The sequence below is a fragment of the Juglans microcarpa x Juglans regia genome, chromosome 5S (genome assembly GCF_004785595.1).
Source record: "Juglans microcarpa x Juglans regia isolate MS1-56 chromosome 5S, Jm3101_v1.0, whole genome shotgun sequence".
Taxonomy (NCBI): Eukaryota; Viridiplantae; Streptophyta; class Magnoliopsida; order Fagales; family Juglandaceae; genus Juglans; species Juglans microcarpa x Juglans regia.
The window spans coordinates 20,910,775-20,927,773 of record NC_054603.1 but is presented as its reverse complement, the minus strand read 5'-3'; the positions used below and the strand labels follow the sequence as shown (position 1 = coordinate 20,927,773).

The window sequence follows — 16,999 nt, the reverse complement described above, 5'->3', positions numbered from 1 at the left end:
TATGAACGTCTTCCCAATTTCTATTATGTTTCTAGAAAGTTGGGTCACAATTACAGGGACAATATAACTTGGCAGAACTAAAGGGATTAATTTCAAGACGATTGTCTTCCATTTGGACAGTGGATGAGAACAACAGGTGCAACAGAGAGGGGATGAGACCATCGTGAACAGAAGATGAGCACTGGTTGGAATTCCTCACCGATTTGATCCCTGAATCTTGCTTAGCCGGAGGCCCAATCTATGGGTGAGAGTGTGGGTGAAATGGACAGAAAATTGGATTTAGAGAGAACCTGTGGCGAAAATGGTGGAAAACCTCAAAACGAAGAAAGAAGGCAATGGAAACTGAAAAGGAAACTGTTGAGAATAATGGGAGCGAGATTATGATGAAATCCCAAAATGGCAAATTGACCATAAATATTGCCATGGAGGGGAATATACCAATGCCAGCTGCTGAATTGAATAAGATAGGACTGTTATCTACAACGGAGGAAAAGGAAAATGAGCGACAACAGGAGTTAGGCCCGAAATCACAAGAGGTCCAAATGGATATTTTGGAAAGAGTCCAAATGGAAGGCCTACTAGCCCAATTCATTAAGAAAGACAAACCAACTATAGGAAGAAATTGGCAATGACACAAAAAGGAAGGCATGAAGCAACACCTGAAGGAGAAGAACCAGTTATAGAAGAGGAAAGAGCTAGAGAAGGACCTTGATCCAGAGACTAAATAGAAGGTGGAACTGTATAATGAGGAAGACAATTCTATTAGATCGACTGAGGCTGGCACCCAGCCCTGCCGGGATTATGAAAATCATAAGCTAGAATTCTTGTGGGCTTGGAAATATAAGAGGAATTCGAGCTCCTCGTGACTTAGTCAAGAAGGAAGTTCCTAAAATATTGTTTCTGAAAGAGACAAAATTGATGGTAAGGAGGTTGGAGACTTTAAATTTTCAATTGGGGTTTGACTGTTGTTTAGCTGTGGATAGTGAAGGTCATAGTGGAGGCTTGGCTTTAATGTGGAGAAATGATCTACAATTAACTGTAAATTTTTTTTCCAAGCACCACATTGATACAAGGATGATAGAAGCTGGAAGAGAGTAGAATGTGGCATCTGATAGAAATCTATGGGCATCTTGAGACAACAAGAAGATTTAAAACTTGGAGGTTACTCAGATCTGTGAAGGAGGAAGAAAACCAAGAATGGTTAGTGTTTGGGGATTTCAATGAGATCTTGAATAGACATGAAAAGAATGGTGGAAGATATAGACCCGAGAAACAAATAGAGGAATTTGGACAAATTGTGAATGATTGTAATATGTTTGATTGGGGTTATGAGGGTGTCAAATATACTTGGTAGAATAAGAGAGGTGTGGAAAATAGCATCAGTGAAAGGCTGGATAGGTTTCTAGCCAATAATGAGTGGTGTAGTATGTTCCCAAAGGCTAAAGTAGTACATGGATCAGTAGCCCATTCGGATCATGTACCCATAATTATGCAAACTAAGGGTGATACATATAAGAGAAGGGGAAGAGAACTGTTTAGATTTGAAGCAATGTGGGTGGAAGCGGATGACTGTGAGAAAGTTATAGAAGATTCCTGGAGTAAAAGCCCTGTTTATGGAAATATGAAAGGAATACTTAGTAAAATCTCAGTGTGCAATCAGAACTTGATGAAATGGAACAAACAATCCTTTGGAAGCGTCCAAACAAAGATATAACAGGCAAGAGCCCATCTCCAACAATTACAAACAAGTGATCCTCAATGCTCAAGAGTGGAGGAACATTAGGAAGTATCACAGAGGAGGGGGAAGAATTTGGTAGTTAGAATAAAAGATGGAGAAGGGATATGGAGAGAGGGGGATGAAAGAGATAGGGTTACTTTGTAGTGTTTTAAAGAATTGTACAATGCCTCCACCCAAAGAAGAGACATGGAGTTTTTATCTGCACTAAGTGGAAGAATCACTAGAGAAATTAATCGGGATCTTGCAAAAAAGTTTATTGAGGAAAAGGTGGTTGAAGCCTTGCAACAGATGAACCCAATCAAAGCACCTGGACCTAATGAAATGACGCCCATTTTCTTTCAAAAGTACTAGCACATTGTGGGAAAATATGTCACTTATGCTATGTTGCAAGCTCTGAATGGGTGGCACATTTCCTAGCTCACTCAATCATGCTTTTATTACTTGATTCCAAAAGTAAAAAAGCCTGATAGGGTGATAGAGTGTAGGCCTTTTAGTCTTTGCAATGCAATTTACAAATTGATCTCTAAAGTGCTGGCAAATAGGCTCAAGAGGGTGCTACCTAATATTATATCTGGATCTCAGAGTGCATTTGTACCAGGTAGACTCATTACTAATAATATCTTTGTGGTTTACAAAATGATACACTTTCTAAGACACAAAAGAGTAGTCTCCGAGTTAATCGGTTTCGCTAACTCGAAACATCTCTTGACACGTGATATTGTTAGTAATCCCTTCTTTTGTTATTCTATCATAATTAAGGAACTCACGCGTCGTCTAAGAAATTAAAAAAAAAAATATCTTGCAAAGTGACGTGACATGATGTCATATATCATATTTACTTCTAAAAAAAATAAGTTTTATAGTTTAAAGAATTATATCATGCCACATTATTTTATGAGATAATTTTTTTGTAAATCTCTTTGTAGATTAATTATTTTTCTTTAATTATTTATTAATTAATGCCTCATTTAGATCGTAAAAGTGTTTCATCTCATCTCATTATTTCAACTTCTCCAAATTCTCATACAAAATTTAATAAACAATTAATCTTTTTCAAATTTCAAAATAAAAATAATATTAAAAAATAATATTTTATTCAACTTCCATCTCAACTCATCTCATTTTAACTCACTGTCCAAAAGACATCTAAGTATTAATATAGAAAGTAGTTCTTATCATGTAGTGTAATAACTTAAAACATATGATAATTATGCTTTTAAATAGACTAATTGAAAAATGTTCATAAGAGCATGAAAATAGAAAGAAAAATAGGCTTAATCCGACACAAACTCGGCTGACTAGACATGAACCCGGATATTGACTCATTTTATTATTGGAGTCGGATCAGTATTAACCCTATACAAATTTGAATGACATGACATGAATAGGCAATCCAAGAGTCCGGAAGAAAAATGGCCGAAGTGACATAACCTAAACCAAAGTAGTGTCAAGACAAAGTTACGTGGGAACCACATCTCTACGTCTTTTAGCTAACGTCCCACGGCTCCTTCAACTCTTTCCTGAAGGCCGAAAACAGAAGAATTCCCCAAAGTTTCCCAATTTTGCCAGCTGCAATTTTCTGGTTTGTTTTGCCTCGTTACCCTTTTGCTGCTGAGAATTCTCGCATCTCTGCTTCTTTCCGGTTTCATACAAATTCCATCGATTTCCCAAAACCTCGGCCACCACTTGATTTGACCCATCAGTTTCAACCCTCAAAATATCTACAGCCCCTCCGCAAACAGATCCATCTTTCCCAAATACAAAGCTCTCTCTGTCTCTCCATTGCTTAATTATGGTTAAGCAGACTAGAATTGGCTCTTGGTAAATTGAATTCACCCTCTGGGCTTCTCTCGTTTGCTTCTGGCCAGGTAAAATTGTGGTTTCAATACCGTTTCTTTGATCTTTAGCTGAAAAAATTCGTTTCGAGCTTGAATTTTCGATATTATTAGATTATTTGTTGTGTGGTTGATTGGATGCCATTTATCTGATGGTTCTCTTTTTTGGAATTTTATATGTTTTGTTAGGTTTGTGGGAACATGTATCACGCGAAGAAATTTTCGATGACAAGTTTAGTTCCGCACAAAGGTCAGGCTGGAGGTGGTGATACACTTGCGACGAGTGCTGGGTTGTTGGGTGGATCTGCCGTAAAAAACTCAACGCCTGCTTCTTCTGGTGGGGGAACTGGGAAGCAGCGTTTGCGCTGGACTTCCGACCTTCATGACCGTTTTGTCGATGCCATCACTCAACTAGGCGGACCAGACAGTGGGTATTTTATTTTATTTTCTTAGAAGTATTTTTCTACTGCTACTTTCTCTTGGTATATTTTGAATTATTCCCTCTAGAAATTATAAAAATTGAAAAGAAAAAAATTAAACCTTTTCTCTTGTAGTATCTAGAAAAAAGAAAAAAATGAAGATAAGGGATGATGTGCTACTTTTTCTTGGATACCTATTTGCGTTATTCGAGGCATAACAATTCTCTCAGCTTGTTCACACTACACTGGATTTTTTTAGTTTGAACAAGGTTTCTGTGGCATCAATAACTAAGGAAACACGTGTCCAGTACAATCAAGTTGATTTGAACTACCTGGGCCTGTTTCTCTATGTGACCAAATAGCTATCTGTATTTCCATTTAGGTGATTCTGATACTTCAAGTTGCGTACTTATAAAAGCCTTGTTCCCATGCCCTTTTCTTTCTGGCTGCTCTGAGGTAGGACGTTTGATACCTGTAGTGGATTTTGACATTTAGTAGTAGTTAATATACTCTATGTCCCATTAGTAATACAAAACTTTTGCCTTTTGTATTATCATTTTTTTCAATTTGACATCCAACTGGAATTAAGCTGGTCAAATGTGTTGTGTTGGGTCAATCCACCCAACCTGGATATTAAAGATGCTCGATCGTTGCTTTAGAGTCATATTGTTTCTTCAGTTTTTATTTTTTTATCGTAAAACTTTTTGGTTTCAACGTGTCAACCAACCAACTGGCACGTCAACTGGATTATAATTGATTCAGATTTAGATCGACCCATATTGACCTGAACCCGATTATATCCAACTCTAATATTATTATTCAATTGCATGCTTGACGCCCTTCAAGTAGAATGTGTAAAATGTGTTTGTGCAGAATGTGTTCTATTAGAAAGAAAGTTGTTAGTGTTCTCTTTGCTTGTTTCTTATCAGCAACCATTTTGGAGATTTTGGAGGACAAACGTGTACTACACAATGTTCAGTGTCCATTTTCTTCTTAGCTCTCTCTACATGGGAGCTTTTCCGAGATGCTTGTCAGGTTCAAGAAATGACATTGCAGATAATATGGATGTGCTGGACATATATGAATACATCTAACTTTTTGTGTTTTACCTTATAATATGGAGGGGCCAGTCTCCTAGCCTGGCCTGATCCTAAGTGACTCCTGTCAAGATAGACCTATAGTCTCTTCAGTCCTTTCTCTGACAACTTGAAACATGATAGAAGCAATAAAGATGTCCTTGGTTTAAATGCTAACAGAAAATTTCTTAAGATCAGCATTAGCGATCAGTGCTATATAATTAAAGAAGTTGTGGAGTATTAAGAAATAGAATGTACAACAAAAGGCCATCTCCCGCTTTCTTACACCAAATGAAATGGGAAGTAAAGGTTTGAAAGGAAAAGTATTGAAGACAAATTGAAATATAATGAAATAAGAGGAGTAGTTATTCGAAGGGTTCCCAAGTTCATGAAGATAAGACGAACACATGCTAGTTTCCTTTCAAATTTCATGAATTCATAGTGTAATGGCTTTCTTTTCGGTAAAGGTTCTCTGTTCGTGGTTTAGTGTTGCGTTTTGGTCCCTTAATTTTGAAGAAGTTGTCTTGAAATCCTTAATGTTTGGTTGTTAGCCATTTTAAATATTTTTTGTGGGGCCAAATACATTTATTTTTAGTTCTGTTGGGGCAACGAGGTGGAGTTTCCAAAAGTGTAAAATAAATCCTATAACCTATAAAAATACAAGTCACACTCTATAACAAACACCTAAAAACTCATAAAGAAACCCATATTTTCTTCTAAAAAATGTGTTTAGTATCGCCATAATTTTTTTTAGTACCAATAAAAAATAATCTACAGTTTTTTTCCTTTCAAAACATAAAACTTTGGCCAAAAAATTTATCAACGCCAACAAAAATCTTTTGTTTTTTATAAAGCTATAACGCTCACCTGGCCTAAAAATTTATCAAAAACAACAAAAATCTGTTGATTTTTATAAAGCTATAATGCTTACTTTCCTACGCCTTTCTTTCAATGCCTTAAATTCTTTTTCTCCCTATTTCCACTTCCCCCCTTCTCTACAACTATTTTGAAAGGAAACGAAAAGTTTTAGATTGACGATGGAACCATTGTTTGGAATTTATGATATCAATAACTAGATAAGCGCTTGCATCTTGTACTCAATTGATATGTTCATATTATGTTTTGTATCATGAATTGCATTTCTGATATGGGTTTTGTATATTGGCATAGATACAAATGCCATACAAAATGAAATTAGAACATTTAATTATTATGATATTTGTCAATTGCCCCCCAGCTTAGATGAATTCTTGGCCCTGCCATTGCTTGCATTCCTTCCAAAATATCCATTTTGTTTTCTCCTATAAAGGTACCCCCTTAGCTTGAAGTTTTATAGAGAAAAACCTCATTATGTAGGTCAAAATCTTTTTAAAATTTTAAAGCGAAAACTATTCTTCTTAATACAATTGTTTACTTATAAAATACAAATTATAGTGAAAACGTATTGGAGAAGGTCCTGCTCTAAACCAATTTGGACAAGGTAGTGTTTCTCTCTTCTTGTAAGTGCAAAGGAGTGACATATAACACATAACATATAACTTATTTTATGTGGATGTTATATGTTTTTTAACTTGCAAAAAAACATAAAGAAAACACATCACATCCGCATAAAATAATAACTAGGGTAGCAATTATATTTAATAATAATAAAAAGAAAAAAACATATTTGAGAGTTCCAATGTAATGTCAAAAGTATCACTACAACTCATTCAATTCACGACATAAATTCATATAATACTCAAATTCAATAAGAAACAACTAACTCCACACTAGCATACTATGCTTTTTATCCATTAAAATTACAACACTAATCTAGCCTAGAACTTGTGCCTCTACTACTCTAACCCTTGTACATTTCTCACACTATCTAAAGACAAGATAGGGATAAGACGCAAAATTATGCTCAGTAAATAGATGGAGTTAAACTATAGTGAAACATTGAGCTTTTATTAGAAAACAAATTTCATCAAATTTTGAATGTTGGTAAGACTTTACCATCCAAAAATAATGATGATGATGAGTACAACACCATTCTCATATGCTTTGTTCTTGAAAATCCATTTTTTACTAGTAACATTCAAATCTTCTGAAGAACCCCAACAAACACCCCAAACAAGTATATACAGCAATAAAGAAAAACAAAGTGGGAAATGGCTACAAAAAACTGGTCCCATGTTTCCTGGCAAGAAGCCAAGAAATTTTTTTTTGATAGGTAATAAGCAATTGTATTGATAAAGATAGGCATAGCCCAAGTACACCGGAGGTATACATATGAGTATACCAAATTAAGAACTACAAATTGTTACAAGGAAATCATGGAAGCTGAGACCATTTAACTCTAGAGTAATGGCCCACATATATAAAGTCTTCCAAAAAAAAGCTCTTAAACTCCTCCGAGGAGCGTTCATGATCCTCAAAGAATCTACCATTCCTTTCACTCCAAATACACCAGAAAATACAAATAGGTGCCATCTTCCACACCGCTACAATCTGTGGTGTCCCTGTGATCCCTCTCCAGCTAGCTAGTAATTCCACCACCGTTCTTGGCATTACCCATGCGACTCCCAAATTGCTGAAAAAGTAAGTCCATATGTCTCTTGCAAAATCACAATGTAATAGTAAATGATCTACCGTTTCTCCACTATTTCTACACATACAGCACCAATCCGTAATTATGAGTCCACGCCTTCTTAAGTTGTCCATGGTTAGTATCTTCCCTAAAGTTGCTGTCCAAACAAAGAACGCAGCCTTGGGAGGTGCTTTACTCCTCCATATGTTCTTCCAAGGAAAATAAGGTCTATCCTGAGCTGAAAGAATGTCATAAAAAGAGTGTACCGAAAATTTCCCGTTCTTGGAAGGCCTCCATTCCATCATGTCGTCAGCTGGACCCGCGGTAGTGATGTTATATAATAAGCTGAAAAAATCCACCAGCTCACTCACTTCCCAATCTTGTGCCTCCCTAGTGAGATTAATGTTCCACTCCTGTGAACCTTGTCTAACCACCCTCACATCAGCCACCATAGCTTCCTTTTCTCTTGCAATTCTGAAAATGTTAGGATAAGCATTTTTGAAGGCCATATCTCCCACCCACACATCATTCCAAAAGCTGATTCTACTGCCATTCCCCAAACACAGCCTAGTATTATTCGAGAAAGTCCCCCACCCTTGCCTTATGTGCTTCCACAACCCAACCCCATAAGCCCCCCTCCCCTCATTAGAACACCAATCCCCCCTTGCACACCCATACTTTGCATCAATTACCCCTTTCGATAAGGCTTCCCTCTCATGATTATAACACCACGACCATTTTCCTAGTAGAGTCTTATTAAAGAATCTAACATTACGAACCCCCAACCCACCAGTGCTCAAGGGAGTACGTACTTTATCCCATCCAACTAAGTGAAATTTAAACTCATCCCCTAGTCCACTACACAAAAAGTCACGTTGGAGTTTCTCAATTCTGGATGCAATGCTTACCGGGAGGGGAAATAAAGACAAGAAGTATGTGGGAAGGTTAGATAGCGTGCTCTTGATAAGTGTGATCTTTCCCCCTTTCGATAAGTATAACATTTTCCACCCTGCCAGCCTACGCTCTAGTTTCTCTAACACCTCCTCCCAAATTGTCTTAGCTTTAAAATTTGCACCCAACGGAAGACCAAGATACTTTAACGGTAGCGAGGAGACCACACATCCCAATAAGCTGGCCAACCCACTAATATTTCTCACCGCACCCACTGCAACCATCTCCATTTTAGTAAGATTGATCTTTAACCCGGAAACCGTTTCAAAACAAAGTAAGATAGCTTTTAGAGATTGAATATGTCCTGCATTATCCTCACAAAACAGCAACGTATCATCAGCAAATAAAAGATGAGAAATAGTGATGGAGCCATGGTTAGAAGCCCCCGCTGAAAAACTTGAGAAAAACCCCCCCGCTACAGCCGCCGACACCATTCTACCAAGTGCCTCCATCACGAGGACAAATAAGAGTGGTGAAAGTGGATCTCCTTGTCGTAGTCCTCGTGAACTATTAAAGAAGCCCACCGGGTCACCATTTACCAAAACCGAAAAGCGAGCCGTCGACACACAATGCATTATCCACCCCTTCCATCTTTCCCCGAATCCACATCTACCTAACAAATAAACCAGAAAATTCCAATTGACGTGGTCATAGGCCTTCTCCATGTCCAACTTACATAAAATACCTGGTACCCCCGACTTAAGCCTGCTGTCTAGACATTCATTGGCTACAAGAACTGAATCCAGTATTTGTCTACCTCTCACAAAGGCATTTTGAGACTTAGAAATAATCTTATCCATTACTATGCTCATCCTATTGGCAAGTACCTTGGCTATTATCTTGTATATGCTGCCCACAAGACTAATCGGCCTGAAATCTTGCACCTCTATGGCACCCACCTTTTTAGGGACAAGTGCAATAAAAGTAGCGTTTAAACTTTTCTCAAATTTTCCAAACGAAAAAAATTCCTGAAACACCTGCATGACATCTCCTCCCACCACCTCCCAGCAAGTTTGAAAAAATGCCATAGTAAAGCCGTCTGGACTTGGCGCTTTGTCCTTATTCATTTTTCTGACGACGAGTCGTACGTCTTCCTCTTCAAATGGTCTCTCCAACGAAGTCATGCTGTTTTGATCAATGGCCTAAAAAACTAGACCATCCACTTTTGGCCTCCATTCATGGGGTTCTGTCAACAATCGTTCGAAATGTACAGCAACATGATCTTTAATTACGGCTTGATCTGAGGATATACCTTCATCTACTGTCATGGACTCTATGGCATTAAACCTCCTGTGTGAGTTTGCAACTTGATGAAAGAATTTTGTGCATCTATCCCCCTCCTTGAGCTACAAAGCTCTTGACTTTTGCCTCCACGAGATCTCTTCCATTAATATCAGCCTTTGTGTTCATTCTCATCTTCAACATCCTCCAAACTTTGTAGTTCTTGTAGGAGATTTTTTTTTTTGTAATATTACGTTTCCAAAAATCTGTTCATTCCATGACTTCAAATCCACTTTCAAAGCTTTTAGTTTTCCAGCCAATATCTTACTTGGAGTGCCCTCTAGTTGATATGAATTCCAGTGCCTAACCAGTTCCACAAACCCTTCCGTCTTTAACCACATATTCTCAAATTTAAAAGGTCTTCTCCCCCCTGGAATTCCTCCACAGTCTAACATTATAGGAAAGTGATCAGAACATACTCGTGGAAGTCTCTTTTGGCATACATCTGGAAATTGCGTTTCCCATAAGGGAGATATGAGGAATCTGTCCAGCCTTGACCAAGCTTGGTTATTAGACCACGTATAATCACCTCCCATAAGAGGAAGGTCCATAAGTTCTAGCTCAGATATTAAGTCAGAAAATTCCACCATTGCGTGATTATTTCTCCCCTCCCCGGATCTTTCATTGGAAAACCTTGTCACATTAAAGTCTCCACCAATGCACCAAGGAACCTCCCAACAAGAACATAAACCAGCCAGCTCATCCCAAAGCAAACGTCTTTCGCTATTTAAGTTAGGTCCATACACCCCAGCAAAGGCCTATACAAAACCATCTATAGTATTTTTTAAAAAACATCCCACCGAGTATTCTCCCACAAATTCTTCCATATTCTCCACCACCCTTTTGTCCCACATAACCAATATACCACCCGAAGCCCCCTGCGAAGGTAAGTATGACCATCCTACATATTGACAACTCCAAATACTCCGTATGGTTTTTCTTGTAATAAGCTTCAGCTTCGTTTCTTGCAAACAAATAATGTCCATCTTCCATTGTCTTAATAAGGATCTTATTTGGAGGCGTTTGTTAATCTCATTCAACCCCCGTTCATTCCATATCAGAATTTTTGGCTTCATTTAACAACCATACCAGCCCTCCCTTTATTCCTACCACGAGTTGCACTCCCCTCCTTACTGTCATAATTAATAGACCAATCTAGCCGCTGCAGTTCTCTGTTTCTTTTTGGCCTTGCTTCCTGTTGATAATGGCCTGCCTCAATGGCTGTTAACAATGCCCTAAACTGATCTGCATATCCCACGCAAGAAATCACCACACAACTCTGTAATTCTTCCACCTTTTTCATAACCCAATCTGCAGGTAAAGGATGCATAATTCTTATCGGAGAGGGATCCTCCCCTGCAGGCTCTTCAGTCTCGGATTTAGGATTGAATAAAACCAAGGAGCCTTCACCTTCACCTTCCCCCTCCCTCTGCTCCTTCTCCTTTACAGTCACTAGTGTTCCCATATCTTCACTATCAGACCCTTTCTCACCCTCCCTCCGCGTGTTCTGTATTGGCCCGAGATTCTCTGGTTCTTCAGTCTCGGACTCATGTGGTATTTCACTAGCATGATCCCTTCTTTCATCTCCTACCTTACTTCCCAAAAATTCCCCCTCTTCCATTTCCAGCTCCTGCAAAACCACCACATGCTCAATCGGCTTACTATTTTTTTTTCTTCCTCCGGCGACGGCATCGGCTCTGACGCGCGACCGGATGACTCCCCACGGGACGGCGACACTTTCTGTGTAAGTGGTGGCTCCGTCGTGTGCCTTGACGCCGTCGTGTGAAGCCCCCCCATAATGCCGATATCATTTCGGCTTTTGGGTCTCCACACCCGATACGGGCCTTCCTCCTCAACCGGGCCTTCCAACTGCCCAACTCCCTTCCCCTTCAACACCCCTCCAACGGGCCTTACTCTTGACCCAAGCCCACCCCAGCCCACGCCATTATCAATTAATGATCCGCATCGTTTTACTTCCTGCCCCCTACCCTCCACTCCGCACCGTTTCTTTCCCTCCTCTTTATCCTCCTCTATATACCGAATTAAGCCAAACATCTGCCTTTGCAACTCTCCCACTTGAGCCTGCATCTCTGCCAGCACCCGAAGTATTTCTTCCTTATTTGGGCAAACAGCTCCCCTGCCATCGACCCCTCTATGTTGTACCTCTGCAAAAATGGCAACCTCACGCCTGCTAGGGTTAGCAACAGGCGTCGGTTTGGGTTTCTATAAAGCCTCCTTATACGACTGCGACGAAGGTTGAGCTATCGACATCGCTGTCATCTTCATTGAGGCCACTCCAACGTGACGGCCTCCTCTGCCGCCCTCCTTCAAAACCTCCATCATTTTCCTCCACCCTTCCCTCTCTACCTTTAGGAATGATAATGCAGTTGCGCCGGCCCCCCTGTTTGTATTCCACCAGGGCCATGAAAACCCCTTGGGCATTGGAGCTTCTCTGAGCTATGAAGCCCCTATCACCTTCTCTGTGTGCTGAGTAAAAACCCTTTCTCCCTGACTTTAAGCAATCCTCCAGTGCTTTTGTGAACCACCATGCCGTGGCTAACTCCAGATGAAGATTCTTAACCCACTTCCATCCCCTCTCAGTAATATGCACCCATCTTCCCTTCCTTACTACCTCAAAATTTTTAAAATCAATACTAACAACATTCAACATACCCATGTTCTTTCCCACCAGAAGCCAAGAAATTATCACCACTTGAGTGATTTTTAGCTGCTGTTGAGTGCGCCTCTGTAAGATCTGGTTGAAGTAAATCCTGTGGAAAAGCATAATCTAGTTTTCTTGTCTACTTCACATATTTGCAACCTTCCTTTAAGTAGATTTGTCTAGTTCACACTCTCGGCTAGTTTTTTCTTGTGATTTGAGGTAAATCCCCACACATTCTATTATTTTAAGGGTGCTTTAATCCAGGGGTTAACTTTCAATTTGGTGCACTTTGGAAAAGCATAACCTAGCTCTTCACAAAGGTAGCATGTTGACACGAACTTGCATCTCTCCTCTATTGAATAACTCGGTTTCCTAGCTAGAACAACCTTATCTTTCAGGTCTCGGGAATTCTTCATTTTTGTATCCTAAACTCTATCTTTAGCATCTCTTTTCTTTATTTTATCATTGAAAGTTGATACCTTTTTTTTTTTTTTTTTGCTTTCTGAGTGAAGAAAGAGGTAACACAAGCACACACACTAGGGATGATAAGCTCACAACCTAAGTGGAGAATGCCAATGGGTTACAAAATATCACCACCCAAAGGAGTCCAACAAAGGATGCAGGACTTGGAAACGAAACCACTCTTAGAATACGATGCAAGGAAATTGGAAAAATGTTTTATTTATGCAGGGTATCCATCTTATAACAAATATACAGAATTATTATATATCCACTAGTTGTAGGAATTCTTGAAATATGTACCGCATTTCTGTGGCCTAACAACAATTTTTTCCAACATGATAGTCAGGATCAAAATGAAAGTATACCTACCATTGTAGGGCGCATGTCGGTTTTTTTATTTTTTATTTTTTTGGGGGTGCATAATTTTTCGTTAATTAGCCTGAACGTGAACTGGCTGTAGGGCAGTAACAGGCTCTTCTGTCCCCCCTTGCCCCGCATATGTGGAAGATATGCACTAGCTATCATTGTTAATGCAATTTTGCTCACTTAAGCCTTAATCACACCAGTTAACGTTATGACTATGCATAAATTTGGTTCAACATATGGAGTTTTATGATTTATTGTTCAAGTAATACATCCCTAGCAATGGAATGATAGGCAGGTTTGGGACCTTAGATGAGACACAAAATTCTCATCTGATCTCATTTCTTCTCATCCCATCTTATTCTCAAACATAATTCAAATACAAAATTTTCAAACTAATCATTACGACTTTTTCAAACTTTCAAATAAAAAATAAAAAATAATTCCAACTTTTTCAAATCTCCAAACAAAAATAATATTAAAAAACTATATTATTACAATATTTTAACTTTATAATATTTTTTATTCAACTTTTTCTCTCTCATTTCCCAAAACCTAAAAAATACTCAACTCAAACTATCTTACTACTATTCACAAAATTCTCATCTCATCTCACTTCCCAAACAAAATTCTTAACACTGCAATGCTAACTCTTGGGACCCACAATTTGGATAGTTAATTGGATGTTTGAATGTTCTCTGAGCATATAGAGAAGGATTTGTGATATTTCTAATTGAACTTTTCCCGAAGGTGGTGGTGTTTTGGTTATTAAATGTTAAGTTGTCCAAATTTATCATCGTCAGGTTTTGGGGTTTAAATTGGGATACCATTTCTTCCGGAGCAAGTTAGGACCCAGCTGTAGTTGTTCTAGAAAAAATCCAGTCTTGTCTGTATGTGAAAATGCTATCAAATTGGACATATTGAAACTTTCCGGATGTCTCGTCACCAATGAGAAGTTTGAATTATCATTTCATTGTTGTACAATTTTTGTACTATAATTTTTCATGTTTAACTGTGGTTTGAATGATGAAATCTCTAGAAGGTTTTGTGATTTTGTATGAGTGTATACTGTGAATTAGATATTTTTTTTAATTGGCACCGGGTGTCCGGGAACAGCGTCCCGACTAATCTCGGGGACTGTGAATTAGATATAGATTTGTGGATGGAAACTGTTGCCCTTAATTGATCAATATATGGTCTTGAGTAGATATTGATGGCTTAAGTAAAATTTGCCCTTATATTTATTCTATTTATTGGTTTCAGGGGCAACACCGAAAGGTGTTCTAAGAGTGATGGGTGTACCTGGACTTACTATCTATCATGTGAAAAGCCATTTACAGGTCAGATATCTTACTAGTCAGGTTTCTTTCATGTATGTAGGCTCATCTGTCTATATATGTCTGAATATGTGAAATTAAGTGGGAATTGTCTTTATTTTTCTATTCATAGAAGTATCGCCTTGCAAAGTACCTTCCGGAATCTCCTGGTGATGGCAAAGGTGCTCCTTTTACTTTTCCTCCCTATAGTTCAGCAATAGAATTTTGTTTCTACTTTTTGGGCTATGAAACTAACTAAAGAGAATTCTGTTGTTGACCTTTAGGTTTTAAAGATGAGAAGAAAAGTTCTGGAGACAGCCTTTCTGCCTCTGATTCTTCTCCGTGGGTATCTTTGTCCTCTTCAAAATGCTATCTTTTCCTCTTGTTTTCTTTTAAAACTAGTTCTAACAATCTGCAAATTCTTCCTGTTGTTTAGGGGAATGCAAATTAATGAGGCACTGAGGATGCAAATGGAGGTTCAGAAGCGTCTTCATGAACAACTTGAGGTTTGTTGTCATGCTCTCATTTTGCTTAAATAATTTCTGAAAGAAGGTTTTTAGTCCGCAACTTCTGAACTTTTCTTTTTAATCTGCAACATTATTCTTTTGAGATATGGGATTTTCTGGAAATGCAAATGTATTGAAGGGGAAAGAAAGAACATAGGAATGCTCATCAAGAAATAACATATGAAGAGGATATGCTTCTAATGAACAAAAAGCAATAACAATACATTGTAAAGAATGTGCACCAAACCTATCAAAAAAAAAAAAAAAAAAAAAAGAATGTGCACCAAATGGAAAGCAAATCCTGAACAGACAAAATCTCACTCCATCAAGGAGATGTAACTACAATATATATATATATATATGTATATATATATGCCTCTTTCTGGTAATAAGTCTAGTGCTTGTTTTGTATGCATATGAGGACTGTCTATATAATCAAAGAGTCAATGACTGCCTATGAAACCTTTGACAAACTGGAAGGTTTACGGCTGTCTGTCTTTAACAACTCGTACCAAGTCTTGACCTACCAAGTCTTGTTTTTATTAGCCAGAAATGGAAAACAAAACCGAAGTAATTAGCAATGGCAATATCTGTCATGTGTAATCGTAGGTAATAGTTACAGAGGTCTATTCCATCGCAGTTTCTTCATGCTATGATGATTGTTTTTTATATGAGATCACATTAGCATATAAATAAGCAGTAGCTAATTAGTTTTTAATTCCTATGTTTGACATGGTAACTCAAGTCAGTTTATTTTATTTTATTTTTATTTCATGTAGCCCATATCTCTTTGTTGAATGTTTAATTCAAGCAAGGCTAGTTTGCTGGAACTATTTCCTTTGTCCTCTATAGTACCAAATGCAGCCTTGTCACAGATGATAAGTGCACTCTGGGGGCTCCATGTGTTGGTTAATTGGATGTCTATAGATTTATTTGATTACATGCATTTCAGGTTCAAAGACAGCTGCAAATGAGAATAGAAGCTCAGGGTAAATACTTGCAGAAGATCATTGAGGAGCAGCAGAAACTAGGTGGTGCACTGAAAGCTTCTGAGACTTTGCCATTGGATGATGATAAGCAAAAGCAATCTCGGTCAGATCCACCTGGTGGTAATTCTGCGGGGCCCTCTTCTCCCAGAAAGAAACAAAAGTTGGATGATGAACTAAAAGATGGCTTTGACTCCTCAGTGACGCAAAAAAGTGACCAAAAAAAGGTGCTTGTTGGTACATGGGATCGGGACTTTTATGGTAGTGATGCTGGGTTTGGATTAGACTTGGAGACTGAGTTCAAGGAAGGAGAAGATGCTGTGGCGGAGAGAGCAGCTCTCGAACTAGATCCCATGCATCGTTCAAAATAGTTTTCCCCATTGTCAATGTAGTCCTGTGTAATATGTTTGTTTCAGAAATTATAGACCATACTTTGTGTAAATCTATACGTGTACTCCATTTGTAGATATGATTAAAATACAAAATGTCTGGTTATTCTCTTGTTGGTTCAATTGGTTTGTACTTGGCACTGGGACCTGCCAGAAGCGGAGGGACCTGGATGAAGAATCATGCTTTGCTCTCTCTTTTCAGTATATTTTAGGTGATGGGGACATTTTCTCCCTCTTTATTCATTTCTTGGCAGTGTCAATTCATCCTCCGCCCCGTCTTATTACCAAATGTTATGTCATTAGAATTATTTAAAGGAGTACTAATTTTTAGTGACAGACTGCCACTTGACCCATTGGCCGTTAGAGGTATGTGTTATTTCTTTTGATAAACAAGCAGATATTATACAAATGCCTTAATAAATAAGGTTAAGTGGTATTTAAAGTTG

The 16,999-nt window shown here is 38.3% G+C and overlaps 1 protein-coding gene across 1 annotated transcript; it reads left to right on the top strand.

The window, feature by feature from the left end:
- Window positions 1–3,161: 3,161 nt before the first annotated feature.
- Window positions 3,162–16,676, top strand: LOC121267409 (myb family transcription factor PHL7-like). Its single transcript, XM_041171273.1, has 7 exons — window positions 3,162–3,606; window positions 3,764–4,000; window positions 14,620–14,696; window positions 14,806–14,854; window positions 14,957–15,014; window positions 15,109–15,178; window positions 16,131–16,676. The coding sequence occupies exons 2-7, from the start codon at window positions 3,775–3,777 to the stop codon at window positions 16,533–16,535; spliced, it is 885 nt and encodes a 294-aa protein (XP_041027207.1). The 5' UTR covers window positions 3,162–3,606; window positions 3,764–3,774; the 3' UTR covers window positions 16,536–16,676.
- Window positions 16,677–16,999: the final 323 nt, after the last annotated feature.

Coding starts and splice junctions, on each gene's coding strand:
- LOC121267409 (XM_041171273.1), top strand. CDS start 3,775: ATGTATCACGCGAAGAAATTTTCGATGACAAGTTTAGTTCCGCACAAA. Junction 4,001..14,619: donor TCAACTAGGCGGACCAGACA/GTGGGTATTTTA, acceptor TATTGGTTTCAG/GGGCAACACCGAAAGGTGTT. Junction 14,855..14,956: donor ATCTCCTGGTGATGGCAAAG/GTGCTCCTTTTA, acceptor GTTGACCTTTAG/GTTTTAAAGATGAGAAGAAA.